Raw genomic sequence first — 17,186 nt, forward strand, 5'->3', positions numbered from 1 at the left:
GGTTAAGCATCTGCCTTCAGCTCAGGTCATCATCCCAGGTCCTGGGATCGAGTCCCGCATGGAGCTCCCTGCTCAGCGGGGAGCCTGCTTCTCCCTCTGCCTGCTGCTCCCCCTGCTTGTGTGCTTGCTCTCTCTCTCTCTCCCTGAAAAATAAATTTAAAAATATTTAAAAATGCTTTACTTTTCAAGCTAAATTCTCCTTATTTGCGCATATTTAACTTTAGTTTGCAAATTTACATAAAAGATAGAGAAGGAGAAAATAAAAGGCTTTATTTCCTATTAGGTAGCTGGCACACCATCGTTGATGAATACGTTTCCTGCCTTCCCTTCTTCTTTGTCATTAGGTCCATAGCTCTTGTATTTTTTACACCACTTACTTGCCCTCAGATGTCATCTTGTGTATCCAAAAATTCATTCCCCCCAAAACATGGCTTACAGTGTCATAGGTGACTGGAGGGACAAGCATAAACAAAGGAGAAACCTCATTTTAATGCATTAAATTCTTTTATAAAATACTTCCTAGGTGCTGGGGATACAGGGCCTGGCACGTAGTACTGGTTAGTAAATATTTGTTGAGCATTAGCTTAACCAGGTTCCTGTCATCAGGGAGTTTACACACTAGTGGAAAAGTCAGACCAACAGACAATTCAAATACAGTGCGTAAGTACAGTGTTCTGTGGGAGCACAGAGGAGGGGTGCCTTACTTTCCCTGAAGCACCCAAGGATGGCAGCCTAAAAGGGAAGACATTTAAGCTAAAATCTAGGGGATAGAGGAGGAGTTCAATGGGCGAGGCGGTGCATATGGGTGGAAGAATCTGGCAAAGCGCAAGGTACAGAGGCAAAAATGTTCATGGTGTATGTAAGGAATTATTTATATAGAGAGGGGGTTCCTGTTGAGAATTCATAAGTGAAAAATGTTTTGAAGTCAGCTTGGAGCCAAATGAAGGAGATCCTTGAATGCCCAACTGAAGAATGTGTACTTCGTCTTGGAGGCAATGATGCATCATCGCTTTTATGTTTGAGTACGGTGCATACTGATGTCGACAAAGTAGTTTTTCAGAGCAGCATTCTAGAAATCGTGGGTTGACTTGGAAGAGACAATGTTAGGGGTGGAGAGGGGAATAAGGGGGCGGTTGTAGTGTGAGGTGATGTGGACCTGAACTAAGATAATGAGACTGAGAATGGGAAGAAGAGGTGGCAAATGGATGCAGGAAATAGTCACAAGGAAGAATCAGTAGAATTTGATGGCCTGACCAAGTGGAAGAGGGAAAGGGAGATAATGCACACAACGGATGCTCATGGTTCTCAAACCAGATCTTGCATCAGAATCCCCTGGTGGGCTTATTAAAACCCAGATTGCTGGGCCCAACCCCTGAGTTTCTGATTCAGTAGGTCTTTGATGGGACCTGAGACTACATTTCTAACAAGTTTCCAGGTGATACCAATGCTACTGCTCTGGGGAACATATTCTGGAACCATTGGAGTCTGGACTATGTCATACCTTTTCCAGCAAACAGACCATTAGAATCATGGTTTAGTCTTTTCAACACATGGCGCTGAACAGCTAGTCAGCCACATGCAAAAGAATGAAATTGGACCCTTACCTCAATATATATATGTGTATATATATATATATTCAAAGTGGATCAAAGACCTAACTTGAAGACCTAAACATATAAAACTCTTAGAAGAAAACAGAGATAAATCTTCATGACATTGGATTTGGCAAAGAACTCTTAGATATGACACCAAAAGCACAAGCAACCAAATAAGGAGTTGATAAATTGAACTTAGTCAAACTTAAAAACTTCTGTGCTTCAAAAGACACTATCAAGAAAGTGAAAGACAACCCAGAAAATGAGAGATCATATCTGCCAATCATAGGTCCGTTAAGAAACTTGTATCTAGAATATAGAAAGAACTCTTACAACTTAATAATAAAAAGACCAATAACCCAATTTTAAAATGGGAAAAGGATCTAAATAGGCATTTCTCCAAAGAAGATATACAAATGGCCAATAAGCACATGGAAAGATGTTCAACATCATTAGTCATCAGGGAAATATAAGTCAAAATAACAAGATACCACGGCGGGGACAAGATTATAGAAGACCTTATATTCTCTCCATATGAGTTTGCACTCGGTCTCGCTAGGGAGTCACTGAAATCAGCAGAAAGATGGAGTCAGAGTTGTTTCAAACAGACGCTTCATGAGGGAGGCTATTACAAAGTTTAGGAACGAGATGTCACACAAATCTTTCTCCAATCTCATCTACACACTAGAGCAAACATAAAATGGGACAAAGATAAGAAATACTAAGGAGGTAGAATTGGCAGGATGGTCGTTGTTTGGTTATGGGAAGCTGGGATGAAGAAAGATTTGAGGATGATACCCAAAGTTCTATTTTTTAGTAACTGGTGGATGGTGGTACCATTTACTGTGATAGAAAACACAAGAAGGGTACGTTCTGGAGGTTAAAAGAAAAAGCAAAGAAGGGCACCTGGCTGGCTCTGTCGGTAGAGCATGTGACTTGATCTCTGGGTCATGAGTTGGAGCCCCACGCTGGATGTAGACATTGCTTTAAAAAAACTTGCACGTGGTGCTTCTGTGGCTCAGTTGGTTAAACATCTGCCTTCAACTTGGGTCATGATCCCACTACAGTCTGAAGTGATGTCATGAAGTCATGAAGCTCATTATAGTCTGCTTCTCCCTCTGCCCTGCCCCCAACATATGCGCGCGCTCTCTCTCTCTCTCAAATAAATAAATAAATAAATAAATAAATAAATAAATAAAATACATATTTTTTAAAGATTTTATTTATTTATTTGACAGAGATAGAGACAGCCAGAGAGAGAGGGAACAGAAGCAGGGGGAGTGGGAGAGGAAGAAGCAGGCTCCCAGTGGAGGAGCCTGATGCGGGGCTCGATCCCAGAACGCCGGGATCACGCCCTGAGCCGAAGGCAGACGCTTAACAACTGAGCCACCCAGGCGCCCCTAAAATATTTTTTAAAAAATAAAAATAAAAAACACACAAGGATATGCTGAATATCAAACATAGTAAGTTTGAGATGTCCTTACCATCAGCGAACTCCCTAGGCTAAGTGATCCTTTGAGTTAATTTTGTTCATCTTGTCCAGGTGGGAAGAGCATTCACTGAGTTAAGTAGCCCAAGTGCTGTCATCAGCTTGAAAATTAGATTTCTCTTTGTAAAATGATTTATTATTCAGATTTTAGGAACTGGTTCATGGGAGTGGGCTCACCCCTCTACCTTCACCTTCAAACTTCTAATCCCTCAGCTTTCCAGGTCACACAAAACGGAGGTCCAGACCATTGAAAGCTGAAAGTCGAACTATGACTTAGAATTCCTTGAATCTTGGTGATCTCCCTAAGGTGTCCACTTTGAGCAGAAGCAACCCAGCCTCTCACCCACTGACGCTGTCCCAGCAACTGTCCCAGTGTGTGGTGTCTTCTTTGTTTAAACCCAGGAAGTGGACTTTGTTTTTATTGTTATAAAAACTTTGAAAAGAACAAAAAAAAGGGAGGGGGGGGGATGTTTCTAGCTTAATCTTTTGCTGCCACCTAGTGCCAGAACTCAGCATTTTCGGCTAGCTGCTCCAGATAAGAAAATTAACAGGGTTTACGCATTGCCGCAAATTCGAAACAGACAATAATAATGATCTATTTTAACAAACAATATCTATCTTGACATAATTTTTCACATTATTTCTCGCATTTTTTAAGACTTTGCTTTTAAGGAATCTCTACACCCGATGTGGGGCTTGAACTCGCAACCCTGAGATCAAGAGTCCCACACTCCACCAACTGAGCCAGCCAGGCACCCTAGGACTCATATTTAAATACCAGTCTCCTAGCATTCAGACACCAGTCCTTTTAAATGACTCAGAATTCAATTTTAAGGCAATTCCTTTCTAGCCTCAACTTTGGTTACCCGCTGGGGGAATTCCTGAGAAAACATGGCGGCCCAAGTAGGTCAGAATATCACTTTCTGTAAGTTGTGAAGCTCTTGGGATAAATTCCCCTTGGAAGCTGAGTCAGATGAGAGTCTATAATGTTCTCATAACCATACTTCACAACTTTGGAAGAATCTTCAATTTCACGCTAAGCGTTTATACGAAATAGCTAAAATTTAAGCCGGCATGTAATTATTACAAATTACCATTTGTAAAGAAGAATAAATTAGTAAATGGAGGAGGGGAAGAATGACGTTTTTCCCTAGCTTTACCGTGATGTAATTGACATGTAACATTGTGTAAGCGTAAAGTGTACAATGTGATGATTTCATACACGTGTATTTTGTGAAATGATTACCACAATAAGGTTAGTTAATGTATCCTTCACCTCACAGTTACCTTATTTGTGTGTGCGTGCATGTGTGTGCGCACGTGTGTGTATGTGTGTGTGTGTGTTCATGTGTGTGCTGAGAACTTTTAAGACCTACTCTCTTAGCAACTGTCAAGGATACAATACGGTATTGTGAGCTATAGTCACTATGCTGTACATTACATCCCCAGAACTTACTCATCTTCTTTTTTTTTTTAAGATTTTTATTTATATACATGACAGAGAGACAGCCAGCGAGAGAGGGAACACAGCAGGGGGAGTGGGAGAGGAAGAAGCAGGCCCCCAGCGGAGGAGCCTGATGTGGGACTCGATCCCGGAACACCGGGATCACGCCCTGAGTTGAAGGCAGACGCTTAATGACTGCGTTACCCAGGCTCCCCCAGAACTTACTCATCTTCTAACTGGAAGTTTGGGCCCTCTGACCACCTCCACCCATTTCCCTCCACCCCCTACCCCTGCCAACCACCAATCTATTCTCTGTTTCTATGCGTTTGGGTTCTTCCTGTTTTTTCAGATTCCACATGTAAGTGAGACCTTACCATATTTGTTTTTCTCTGTCTGACTTATTTCACTTAGCATAATGTCCTCCAGTTTCGTCCATGTTGTCACAAATGGCAGGATTTCCTTTTTTGAATTGCTGAATGATATTTTATATACATTCCCATGTCTTGGCTATTGTAAATAATGTGGCAGTGAGCACGGGAATGCAGATATGTCTTCAAGGTAGTGACTTAATTTCCTTTGGATGTAACCCCAGAAGTGGGATTGCTGAATCAACCGGTAGTTCTATTTTAAATTTTTTGAGGAACCTCCATGCCGGGTTCCACAGCGGCTGTGCCAGTTTCCATTCCCGCCAACAGTCCTCTAGGGTTTTCTCTCCACATCCCTGCCAACACCTGTCATCCCTTGTCTTTTTGATAATGGCCAAAGAATGACTTCCAATGGCCTGCAATCATTTTGAGAAAACAGGCATATTTGCATACACATCATTAAAAACAGTGTTTGAATGATTGTGGGGTAATAAATCAGGTAGGCAGGAGAAGCATTCAAAAGGATGACATTTGTGTTGGAAGTGCTGGAGCTGCGTCTGCTAGCTGTGTGATCTTAGGGAAGTTACTTACCTTCCCTGAACCTAGTTTCCTCGTCTCTCCACAAGGGATGATGATACCAGTACTTGCTGTGGGTTACTGTGAGGATTGAATATTCCACCAACTTCCTGACATCTAGCAAACGCCCAATAAATAATAACTGCTATTTGTATAACAGTATTAAAAACAATTAAGCTTACCCATTGCCTCCTCCCGTGGAGTTAAATACAGTTCCAGGGGCAAGAGAAGGAGGTTCCCTACGGTAAATGCTCCAAGGCATTTTGGAAGGGAATCATGACAATCTCAGCTTCAGTCACGGAAGCCTGTTCTCAGAGAGGGTAGGAAATCAGTAGGAACAGCCAGACTTGCTCAAGGTTACAGAAACAGGAGAATAAAGTCCAAATTCTTTAACATTGTCTTTACCACCCATCACTCCTTTATACTCCAGAGAAACAGAACCGCTTGCTGTGAAACAAAGTGACGAATATCCCGCGGGCTCTGGGGTCAGACTGCCCTGAGTCTGAACCCTTGCTCCGCCACTGATAAGCTGTGCCACTTTGTACAAGTTCCCTAACTGCGCTGAGCCTTACTCCCTTCGCTGTAAAATTGGGAATGATAATAAGAGCACTTAACTCTTAAGGCTATTGCAGGAATTAAATAAAATGTTGTGTGTAGGGGCGCCTGGGTGGTTCAGTCGGATGGGCATCTGCCTTCAGCTCGGGTCCTGGTCCTGGGGTCCTGGGATCGAGTCCCTCATTGGGCTCCTTGCTCTGCAGGGAGTCGGCTTCTTCCTCTCCCTCTCTCCCCTGCTCGTGCTCTCTCTCTCTCTCACTCGCTCTCTCTCTCAAATAAAATCTTTTTTAAAAAATGATGTGTGTAAATCACAATGCGTATCATAGAGTCTGTCATCCATAAATCATTATCAATATACCATGGAATCCTCCCACTTGCCACTACATCAAATATGGCCCTGATATTTTAACTGGCCTGGTAGTTTCAAATGAATTGTCACAATCTGAGAAGCATGTCTTCCATGTCTTTAGCTTTCTAAAGTTCAAACCTGACCATAATCACCATTTATTAAACACTTAGCATATATGCCAGGCATTTTAGGTACTTTTTCCTGATCTTTGCAACACCTAAATAAGGCAGACGCTCTTTCCCCCTTTACACATGACAGAGGGAGGCTCGGAGAAGGTTAAGAAACTTTCCCCAGGTCATACAAGCTGCGTGGTCAATATTTGAACCTGGGCCTGGGTGCCGGATCCCCTACTTTTGCTCAGTGCCGTACTGCCCGACCTTTGTAAAATCACCTTCTGTGACTTCCCACAGCCTTCAGGGGAAAGGTCAAACCTCTCAACTTACTATACAAGGCTTTTCTTTATCTGGCTCTAGCCCCTACTGACCCCTCTGACCTCCTCACCCATAGCCCAATCGCCTCCTCAAAAAAAAAACCTTCCCTGACGCCCTTCCTGGGTCTCCCAGAGCACCCTGGCCATATCTCTATCATGACACTTGTCACACCGTAGTGTAAATACTGATTTAATTGTATGTGTCCTTCAAAAGGCCATGAACTCCTTAAGGCACTGTGTCGTATCCATCTTCCTATTCCCACTACCCGGCAAAGTGCTTGGCACAGAGTAGGAATTTAATCGATGTGCATTGAATGAGTGAATACATGAATGAGTGGATAAACTGATGAATATCAAGCAGGGAAGGCCCAAATATAAAGTCCCACCACTTTTTAGAATGGTGGTACTTCAGGTGGGATCCCTGGACCAGCAGCAGCGGCATCTGGGAACTTAGAAATGCAAATTATCGGCCCCTGCCCCAGAATCAGAAACCCCAGGAGTAGCCCCCCCCCTCCTGTACGTTACCAACACCTCCCAGTTACCTTCAAATGCACATAAATTAAGAGTATGTTTACACAACGGATTTAAATTGCCCATAAACATGCATATATAAACAAGAAAAATATTATGGTTATTGTTAATACTGATTCCTTAAATTTATTTGGTTCTTAATAGATCACAAAATACTTTCCTAATGACTGTATTTGAAAGGAAAGACGAGATAAGGAGAATGATAAAGGAGTTCAGATCGGTGTGTTACATTCTAATTTAGTAGGCCCCTGAGCTCCTAGAGAGAGAACCTTCTCAGCTGTCCCATCCGGAAAATAAGAGTTATGTGCCTCTGTGCGAGCATTTGCCTGGCCAAGCTGGGGAAGTGGCTTCTGTGGTACCCCTTTCCATAAAATCCCATTGGTTGAATAAAGGATTCCAGGTGGGCAAGGTTGAGTGCGATTAAATCATAGTTGGGGTTGTAGGAAAGCCAAAGCTAGGGAAGAAGGCATACTCAGGCTATGACGGGTACCTGAGTATTTTTAATACTTTATGCAAGCATGAAGTTTCATTAGGCCAAATCATACCACCGTGTGCTTAGTTTAAAAAACTTTTTTTCTGCTCTCAGGGAAAAATATTGTGAAAGGAACTAAAATGTTATGGTTTTTTGCCAAGAACTTTTTTTTTAATAATGAGAAAAAGATAATAAAGTTATAAAATTGGTTCTGTGTACCTGGGGAGACTGATACTCAGAACCAGCAGCTGGCGTAGCTGGAGGCAGGATCTGAAAAGGAAGACTGGCATCTCAGAGGCTAGAAGGAACTGGGAAGAACCCAGAACAATCTGTACGGAGGGGCTGACCTAAAGCATTGAAATAAGAGGAGATGCCCTGCCTTCCGTAGGCAAAGACCCAGGACACTACAGACTCAGGCTCTGCTATTCCAAAGCCAAGTTCAAGCCAAAGAGAGGGGAGTGCCTGGGGCACGGCTAGGACAGGGCTTGGGTTTCTTGCCAGGACCTGGAAGGTGAGAGGGCTCACTGGGAGGGTGGAAGGGAGGGAAAATGATCCAGAACTGTTCACGGCTCCAAGGACGGCAGCTGCAGGAGGTATAAACTGGAAAGGGAGGGATCACGGAAGTGAGCAACTTCTGCCAAGCTAATTGCATAAAACAGGACTATGTACCTGTAACTTACATATTCTGCGTGTAGTTTATACCCTAAGATTTCTTCACTATGGTAAAAATCAGCTGTGTCCTTAAAAATGATTGCCTGAGCAGTAGTTACCTTCCAGTGCAGGCTGATACAAAACAGCCTCCACTGGAAACAAAATTAAAACAGAATTTCTGAATCTCAAGGGCATCCTGTCCGGAGAAGTTACCCTCCCCCATACTCGAAGCTTGGGAGTGGAAAGTTATTATGTGAGCGGTTTACATTTATTAAGCAGCTAGTTTGGAAGCCTAAGTGCTTTGAATGGATTGTCTCATTTATTCTTCCAAGGAGCCTTAGGAGCTAGATACGGCTCTCACGTCCAACCTAACGAACCAGGGAATGAAGGTCTAGCTGGCAAAGGGCAATGTTAGGACTACCGGCTTCTGAAGCCCAAATTCCTTCTATCATGCTACCCTGCATTTGTTAGTCCTGAAAATACGCTACAGTGAGTAACAGTAGCTATAAAATACTAAACTTAGTAATACCTAGGGTGAGCTTACAACAAACCACATAGGGTCATAACTGTGTTGGTAGGAATGTGAACTGGTGTGATCTTTCTGAAGGACAGTTTAGCAATATTTACCAGAGAATTTTAAATGGAAGTACCCTTTTGTTTTAATGATTTCAATCACCAAAATATAGTAAGTGAAAAAAAGCAAGGTGCAGAATAGTGTGTATAGTAAGATGGCTTTTATAATAATTTTTAAAAGTACATGTAGAAGATGGATTGATAGATATGCTAGCATATAAATACCATTTTCCCCCTGAAACACAAGAAGCTTTCAACAATAAATATCTTTGGAACGAGTAACTCGGTTATTATTTTTGTGCCATTGGGAGATATTTGAGCTTTTAAAGTTTTGTTTTCCTCTCTCTGTTTGCTGATTTTTTAAAGTAACTCTTTATTAAGTCTTTTAAATAAAAACCAAATAACCAGCATTTCCTGAGCAAGGTACATGAGCAATTACATGAGCAAGGGACTCAGGCATCTTACATACACTACATTGTATTCTCACAGGAAATGATCAGCTCCGTTTTACACGTGAGGAGTTCAGAGTCTCGGACAGGTGAAATCCGGTGCTTGAGGTGCCACAGCTCAGGATGTGGGCGAGCTGCCGGTTAAATGCCTGTCTGCCTCGGTTCAGAGCCCTTGGTGCTCAACTGCCTGGCTGTGCTCTTCTAATGGGTGTTTATACTCATTGCCTAATAAAAGTAAACTGGCGAACAACTGGAGTCTAATGAGATAATGTATGTGAAAATACTTTTCTAAGTATAGAGATGTTTGGGGAGGACAGAACAGGCAGCGGGAGTTTGACTTGGGCCCACCTGTCCACTGAGTCCCAGACAGTCAGGATATTGTTTTTTGAGGAAGTCATGATCAACACCTTTCTTCTCTTTCTCCTTTAAAAATATTATAAAATGACATTTATACCCCCTTTCCCCCCATGACACCTGATCATTGTTAAAAAAATTAAAATGTAGTGGAGAACTGAAAGTCCTTTCATAATACCTCTCACTGGTACTTGTTTCAGGTTGTAATGGCTATGTAACTATATTGCACACTTCCCACATATTTTACCTCGATGGGAGCAACTATATATTTGTTCAGTATCTGGCTTTCTTTCAACCTTATCACATATCCTGACCATCTTTTCATATCAGCACTTACAAATCTTTTCTCCTTTAAATAAATACCTGCACAATAGCCATTTTGCAAATGTACACACATGCACACGATTATTTTTTGAATTTTCCACTGAAAGACATTTATGCTACTTCCAATTGTTTGCTTTCCTAACTGCTGCTGCTGCAATGAAGCCCATTCCCAAGAAAGTTTAGAGGCAGCTTCAGATGGAGTGTGACATTTGTCAACTCTGTAGCTGATAAGAGTGACCCTTTAGGACTCTGTACTGAGGGTAGGAGCACGTTTCACTGTGTGCGGACACAAAGAACTCTGTCCAAAGCACTTTGGCCAGCACAATCAGAGATATGAGACTTGCCAACAAGTGGGAGAACCTCCAAAAGAAGAGCTCCCTATTCGTGATAGTTTAGTAATAGACCAGAGACTTGCTACTATTGTTCAACACTGATTGCTGGATCAGAAGAGGAATTTCCAGACTCCCGCTTCAAGCAGGGCTGGTGCAGGGCTGTGGATCCCCCCAGACAGTCTGGAGACAGCTAGACCGGGAGATGGGCAGCAGAGCTCCAAATCAGGCAACAGCATGTGTGGAAGGAGCAGGGACCTATGGGGAGACTCATAACTCATAGACCAACCTCTTCCAGCAGAGGGCAGTGCCTCAGATATCAGGCGGGACTCCGGCCAGCTGGAGCCAGAGCTGGGCGACTTCGCTGAACAGATTGCAGCAACCCTGAGCCGAGGAGAAACTGAACGAAACTGTCCTTTGGATACTGTAAGTGACATTGGGGAATGCCCAGTGAAAGACACGGTGGGACTTCACACTACCGTGATTTGCCCGTTTTCTAATGTCTACCAATTTGGGTTTGGTAATAAATCTCTTTTTACACACCCTGGCTGTGAGGGCTTGCAACTAAGGCAATTTGGAACCAATTTAACTCGACTAGCCACAGAGTTTCTCAGGTTTCTGGGGGCATGCTTGAATCAAAAAGGGAGTGACATGCCTAAAATATAACCTAGCCTTCTGGCCCTGGGGCTCTGTGGATCTGACACAAAGTTTACAAATAGAAAGTTAGCAGAGGGAAAGATATGTAAGAAGTAACAATTTTATCTAAAAATAGAAACTCAGTGTTTAACACCAGTCTTTTGCTTTTGCATTTCAAGGACTATGAAGGATGACCGTTAAAACAAACTTTATCGTGGAAGAGCCAGCCATGCAAGTGCTGCGCATGCAGATAATGAAAGATTAAAAGCAGTTAGTCCCGTAGGCCTCAACAGTTTCCAATCGACTCTTCCCTGAGAATTGCTTACCTTTCCTGCTGTGTAGTGCTTAGAATCAAATAGGAGCAAAACTGAGTTACTGTAAGATAAAGTCTGTTTCTACTCCTGTTGTGTTTGAGCCCTGTGATAAGAAAGGAAGGAGTGACTTTGGCATTTGCTGGTGGAGTCCAGCAGATTTGCCAGATGATAGAAGTACTGTGTGTGTTTAATTATTTGTCAGGCACGGCTATGTAAGACACATCACAAACGAAATCAGCAACAGTGAAGTCAAAAGGTAGCTCGCACATGTTTCTTAGAGCAACATCAAGTGTTAGAAATACCAGCAAGGAGAGAGAAGTTTCTTGGCTGCTTTATTTTCCCGGTCCCTTCTAGCCCAGGGATGTCGGACGCTCTCCGGGAGGCCAGATCACTGCCTGCCTTCCCGCACCGGCCAGCCAGCGGCGGAGACGCCGAGGGGCTTCGGCCGGTTTGGCGTGGGACTGCCGGCAGCCCCGGCTGCGGGCAGGGAAGGGAAGGCCGTCGCAGGTTCTCCGAGAGGCCCTCCGCCAAGGCCGCGGCCCCGACCCGAGACCGGCCCCTGCCGTCTCGCTCGGCAGGGCGCGGCCCCAGCGCCACCCGGCTCGCCCCGGAGAGGTGGGACTTTCCCCACCGGAAGTGATCCCGGCCAGTCTCGGGGAACTGGGGCACCTCAGCCAGTGTGTCAGGGAAACCCTTCCGGGTGTGTGTTGGGGGGGGTGGGGGGTGGGTGAGAAAAAAAAGAGGTGGCTTCGCCCGGAGTGGCCGCCGCCGCCGGACGGCCCCCGCCCCTTTCCCCTCCGCGAGCAGCGGCGCTGGGGCGGCGGTGAGACGGAGCAGCCGGCCGTTGGCCATGGCCTTGGCGTGACGGAGCCTCCCGGGCGGCCGGGCGGGTGCGGACGGCGGGGTAAGCGGCGGCTCCGGCGGAGGCAGCCGGGTCCGGGCGGGAGCTGGCGGAGGGGTGGAGGGGGGCGGAGCGGGGAGCGGGCGGCGGCCGGTGGGCCGGCGGGTAACGCGCCCCCTCCCCCCCCCCCACAGGCCGGACGACGCCCGCGGGAGCCGTGGCCCAGAGACCCGCCCGGGCGGCAGTGACTGGAGCCGAGCCCACAGGCCTGGGCCGGCTCGGCGGCGCGAGCAGGAAGCGGGGTCCCTGGGCCCCTTTGTGTGAACGGCGGGGGAGGGGTGCCGGGCCGCCCCTAGCCGCGGGGGCCCCGGTGCTGCGGCCCCCACCGCTTCCCTCGGGGGCGCGGCGCGTCTCCCCACCCCGCCCCTCCGGGCTTGCCCTCCTCCCCACGCCCCCTGCCTGGGCTTCGGTTCCTATAGGAAGGGCATCACCATCTCATCCCCACCCACCCGACACTTGGCTCTTTCCCCTCCCCCTCCTTTAACTTCCTCTTCTTCCCCCGTTGGGCCCTCTGCCTCTCAGCACTCTCCTCCCCAGTTCGCAGATTTCCGCCCACCTTCCGCCTCCCCGAGCCGCCGCGGCTAGCGGGGTGTTCTTTTCCCTCCCTCTGGTAGGAGTTGCTGAAGGTGAGACTCATGAGGGAATACAAGGTAGTGGTGTTAGGGAGCGGAGGGGTTGGCAAATCTGCCCTTACTGTGCAGTTTGTCACCGGGACTTTCATTGAGAAATATGACCCCACCATTGAAGATTTCTACCGCAAAGAGATCGAAGTGGACTCTTCCCCCTCCGTGCTGGAAATTCTGGACACCGCAGGAACTGAGCAGTTTGCCTCCATGAGAGATCTCTACATCAAAAACGGCCAAGGTTTCATCCTGGTTTATAGCCTGGTTAATCAACAGTCTTTCCAGGTAACCAAACCGAGTCTTGTAATTTATTAGAAGGGGGTGTGGTAATCCCACATTTACTTCTGGTGTGCTTGAACCGTGCGTTAATGACTATGTTTTGCTTCTGAAAGTTAGACACGGCGCATTTTTGAGGTTACTTCTGGCACGGAAAAGTATCGGGTTGTTTCTATAGAGAGTCTGCAGTAACAACCGTCAACAAATATTTTAAAGTTATTTTTGAGTCAAGGAAAAGTGAGAACGAAATAGGGCAGTCTGTGTATTTAGCCTGGAAGGGAACCTTCTGAAGTTGCTTGTTCGATTCAACAAGTATTGATTAATGTACTTACCAAAACAACATTTAACAGATAACCTCAGGTAAGTAGAGCACTTTGCAGAGAAAATTATTTTGAGCCGGTATCTGTAACTCCTGTGTCTGCTTTCCCCACCTCTTCCTCTGTGTTCTCTCACCCAAGTTTCTCAGCCAGATTCATAAATCTTAGTGTTACAAGATGAAGAACTCAAGACCTGCCTTCTAGGCATTTTTACTTAACTTTGGGGCGTGTGAAGGAAAGTTACTAATTGAAAAGACTAGTGCCTAGAATTAATTACCGACCGAAAGCTACAGTGACTCTCCTGCAGTTGATCCAAGTTGTTTCTGATAACACCGACTATATTTATACAGAATATGTGGATCAGGGAACACCAGACAAGTGCAAATTTCTAACCCTGGCTGGGTGGCCAAACTGGAGGTGGTCCAATTTCTTCCAAAAATCTGTCCTTCACTGGGAGACCAACTGAAGGTTTAACATTATTTTAAGAGGTGCAGTAAATGTTGCTATTTATTCCTTGAAAATAACTTCATATTGACCCATTGTATTGACCTCCATTGATTTAGGAAATGGATAGTTTTTCTGCATTTGAAGGTATGCGCTTAATGTTGCTTGCTTAAGAGACATTAAGTGCTTTAGTGAATACAGTGTGCTAATTCCACTTTTCTTAGTATTTAAATTACAGTACTCTAGTGAAGTTTTCCAGTAACCACAAATAGCAACTTCAGGGTTTTTCTTTCTCTTAAAGATATATAGTAAGTATAGTGACCAAACTAAAGTACATTTTATGTGGGCTTGAATTCCAAAGCAATAATAGTATCATAAAAACATTTTTCCCCAGAAAGGTGCTGTTTGACAGGCATTTTCTTTCTAAAGGATCCTCGAGAGATTTGTTATTCTATTAGCTTACTCTCTTGAGGCTGGAAGTCTTTTGAGGGGATTTTCATATGATTTCCCTTGTATCTGCTTCTGTTATAGGCACAAATAGGGAGTGAAAAACTGCCATTATTTCAACAGAGACTTAAATTCTTTCAAGCCTAACTGTCATAAATTTGGCTTCTCATTTCAACTTGTGTTTCCATAAGGACACAGGGAAAAAGAGCTTAACCTAGAAGACCAAATGGATACATGACCAAACAAAATCATTGCAAACATCAAATAATTATGGTTTCATAAATTTTCACAGTCCTCTGTTTTTCCTTCATCCCACAAGTGACTATCCCATTCACTGTTAACTATTCAGATTAAACACGCTTGATAATTTAAGTCAAACCTCTCAAGTTACGAAACATTTAAAAATTGGAAACTCAGTATTAAATCTATAAAATTGCCTTAAAGCGACGCTTCCTCCCCTCCCCCAAAGTTGATGCTACCTGAGAATCACTAAGTCTCTTATCTTTTATCATTAATTGTCATTAGAAAAAATAATACACTGGGGAGAAAATACAAGTTGTAAAACCTAACTAGGCAACGGGAAGTACGACTGTCTTCCCACCCAGACGGCTGCTCAGTGCATTTGTCCCTCCCAGGAGCTACTCACTGTTAACATTAGTTTGTAGTGTATTTTAAGGTGTTTGATTTTACTGGGATGAGGGCCTACCATTAAATTTAAAATGCAACATTTAAGTATATAAATCTGTTTTGAACTGGTCTTCGAGGCATGACACGGTGTTTTTGTTCCCGCCTGAAACACTTTCTTTCAGGCACTCTTGCTAAATGGCTAGGACTGCGTAGATGCAGGAAGCCTGTGCTAGGATAACAGGTGTTTTCAGGAGTGCTGACAAGCTGGCAGGTTTAAGGAGATAGCTAAATATCCTTACGTACAAATGGATTCATCATAATTGGGAACTTACTTTTTAACTCAGTGCAGACTGGGGGAAAGAAGTGTGGGTCCTAAGGTTCGTGTGCAGCCTACATTTTACATTCTTGACAGAAACCCAGCAGGTGGGATCTGTGGAAATGATCGAGTTCCTACTTGGGTGGAGAAAACGGAGAAAACATTTTCTCCGTTTGGGTGTATGGTATTACTTTGGATTCAGCTTTCTGTACTTTGAGGGATGACTTCTTGTGATGCTGTAATACTCCTGTTACGGTCATGCAAACAGCATAATTTTTTTTTCTCTTTGTGATTGTTTGAATAGGATATCAAGCCCATGAGAGATCAGATTGTCAGAGTGAAGAGATATGAAAAAGTCCCACTAATCCTAGTAGGAAATAAAGTGGATCTGGAACCAGAAAGAGAGGTTATGTCTTCAGAAGGCAGAGCTCTGGCTCAGGAATGGGGCTGCCCCTTCATGGAAACATCGGCAAAAAGTAAATCAATGGTGGATGAACTTTTTGCTGAGATCGTGAGGCAAATGAACTATTCATCCCTGCCCGAGAAGCAAGATCAGTGTTGTACAACTTGCGTTGTCCAGTAAAAAAGAACCTCAATCATGGCCATACCGAGCAGGTTAGTTGTTGATGGAACCTTATGAGTCTGAGACTGTTTTGGTTTTGATCGAGTATAACAAAAAGCTGGTTAATATTAGTACACGTTGTGGTACCTTCCGTTTCCTTGTTTGTTTTTAAAATAACGTTTCCCTTAGCACAAAATAGTCAGCATTCAATGAAGAAAATAAAAAAGAGATAAGCAAAATGAAGGTAAGAAATTGCCTGTATTCCTGTCACTAAGATTTGTTTTTTAAAAGTGAATTACTGTTCTCTTCTGCTTCATCGATAACATTCCTTTGGGGTGGGGTGAGTTAAAGGGTAATACACCTCCTCCCTGTTCCTGTGATTTCGCATCCAATAATAATTTCAGATGATGATTGGTTTCATGTTTTCTACACTTTTCTGTCCCGGGCTAGAGAGCTGCTATAATTGAAATCATCAATTTACTAATCACCCAAGTGCTTGATTGAACAGGATGATTATTTAATCAAGTTCATCTGTACTTTGCACTTGAGGGACTTAAGTGACCTCTGATAATAACAAATTACAGTGCCACAGCGTACCTTGACTTCATTATGAATATATGGCCCAAATGAGAATCTGGTAAAATCATCTGTGATGTGTTAGAAGAGACACACCCAAGCCCAGGCGACATTTATATTCAGTTTTAGTAAATATTAATAGAGTTCATAGGAACAATAACAAAACCTTCACACCTTTCATTGAGTTGAATGATAACTTCATAAAAGTTTTTTCAAATGGATGAGTTTTTTAAAAAGCAACTGAGCATCTTAAGTGGGATTCTTTTATTCATATCATGGTCTTTTAATCTAGATTATAATTGGGCAGATAGACTCAATTAGACAGTAACCCTTACATAACACACTAAAACAACCAATATCCTGGATGACTGCAAAACCACAGCAAATGGCAGGCTAGCCTGACAGTCTCAGGAATGGAATCGATTGTTTTGAGCCAAGACTGACCTCAAGTCCAGGAGGCAGTGTTGCAAATGGCAACAGGCATTTCAGATTGCAGTGATGATTCCTAATCAAAGGTCTGGCTTTATATGTGCTCCCTGGGGAAAAGACTAACAGTCCCTAATTTATCTTTTCAGACAAGATCTTCTGTCAGGGAGTGTCTGTCACCTTTGAAAATGAAGGATGACAACAGTGCTTTATTCAAATGCTTTCACACGTCAGC

The 17,186-nt window shown here is 44.0% G+C and overlaps 1 protein-coding gene and 1 pseudogene across 3 annotated transcripts; both read left to right on the forward strand.

Annotated features, from left to right (window-relative positions):
• Nucleotides 1-11,797: 11,797 nt before the first annotated feature.
• Nucleotides 11,798-12,970, forward strand: LOC123791291 (uncharacterized; annotated as a pseudogene). The gene is made up of 2 exons (XR_015723325.1): nt 11,798-12,051; nt 12,472-12,970. The product of XR_015723325.1 is annotated as an uncharacterized LOC123791291 (transcript).
• RAP2C (RAP2C, member of RAS oncogene family) lies at nt 12,834-16,002 on the forward strand. Of its 2 annotated transcripts, XM_045795965.2 has the most exons (3): nt 12,834-12,963; nt 13,085-13,245; nt 15,692-16,002. In XM_045795965.2, exons 2-3 carry the CDS (start codon nt 13,171-13,173, stop codon nt 15,968-15,970), a joined length of 354 nt encoding a protein of 117 aa, XP_045651921.1. In that variant the 5' UTR covers nt 12,834-12,963; nt 13,085-13,170; the 3' UTR covers nt 15,971-16,002. The 2 variants fall into 2 exon arrangements, with proteins under 2 accessions (XP_045651921.1, XP_045651920.1); XM_045795964.2 differs by lacking the exon at nt 12,834-12,963 and having other exon boundaries at nt 12,970-13,245.
• Nucleotides 16,003-17,186: the final 1,184 nt, after the last annotated feature.

Source organism: Ursus americanus, chromosome X (assembly GCF_024610735.1).
Source record: "Ursus americanus isolate L20-20 chromosome X, mUrsAme1.1.p, whole genome shotgun sequence".
Taxonomy (NCBI): Eukaryota; Metazoa; Chordata; class Mammalia; order Carnivora; family Ursidae; genus Ursus; species Ursus americanus.

What these genes read in the sequence shown, in the direction of transcription:
- RAP2C (XM_045795964.2), top strand. Translation starts at nt 12,973, where the DNA reads ATGAGGGAATACAAGGTAGTGGTGTTAGGGAGCGGAGGGGTTGGCAAA. An exon ending in TTAATCAACAGTCTTTCCAG is followed by an intron (nt 13,246 to 15,691) that starts GTAACCAAACCG and finishes TTGTTTGAATAG; the next exon opens with GATATCAAGCCCATGAGAGA.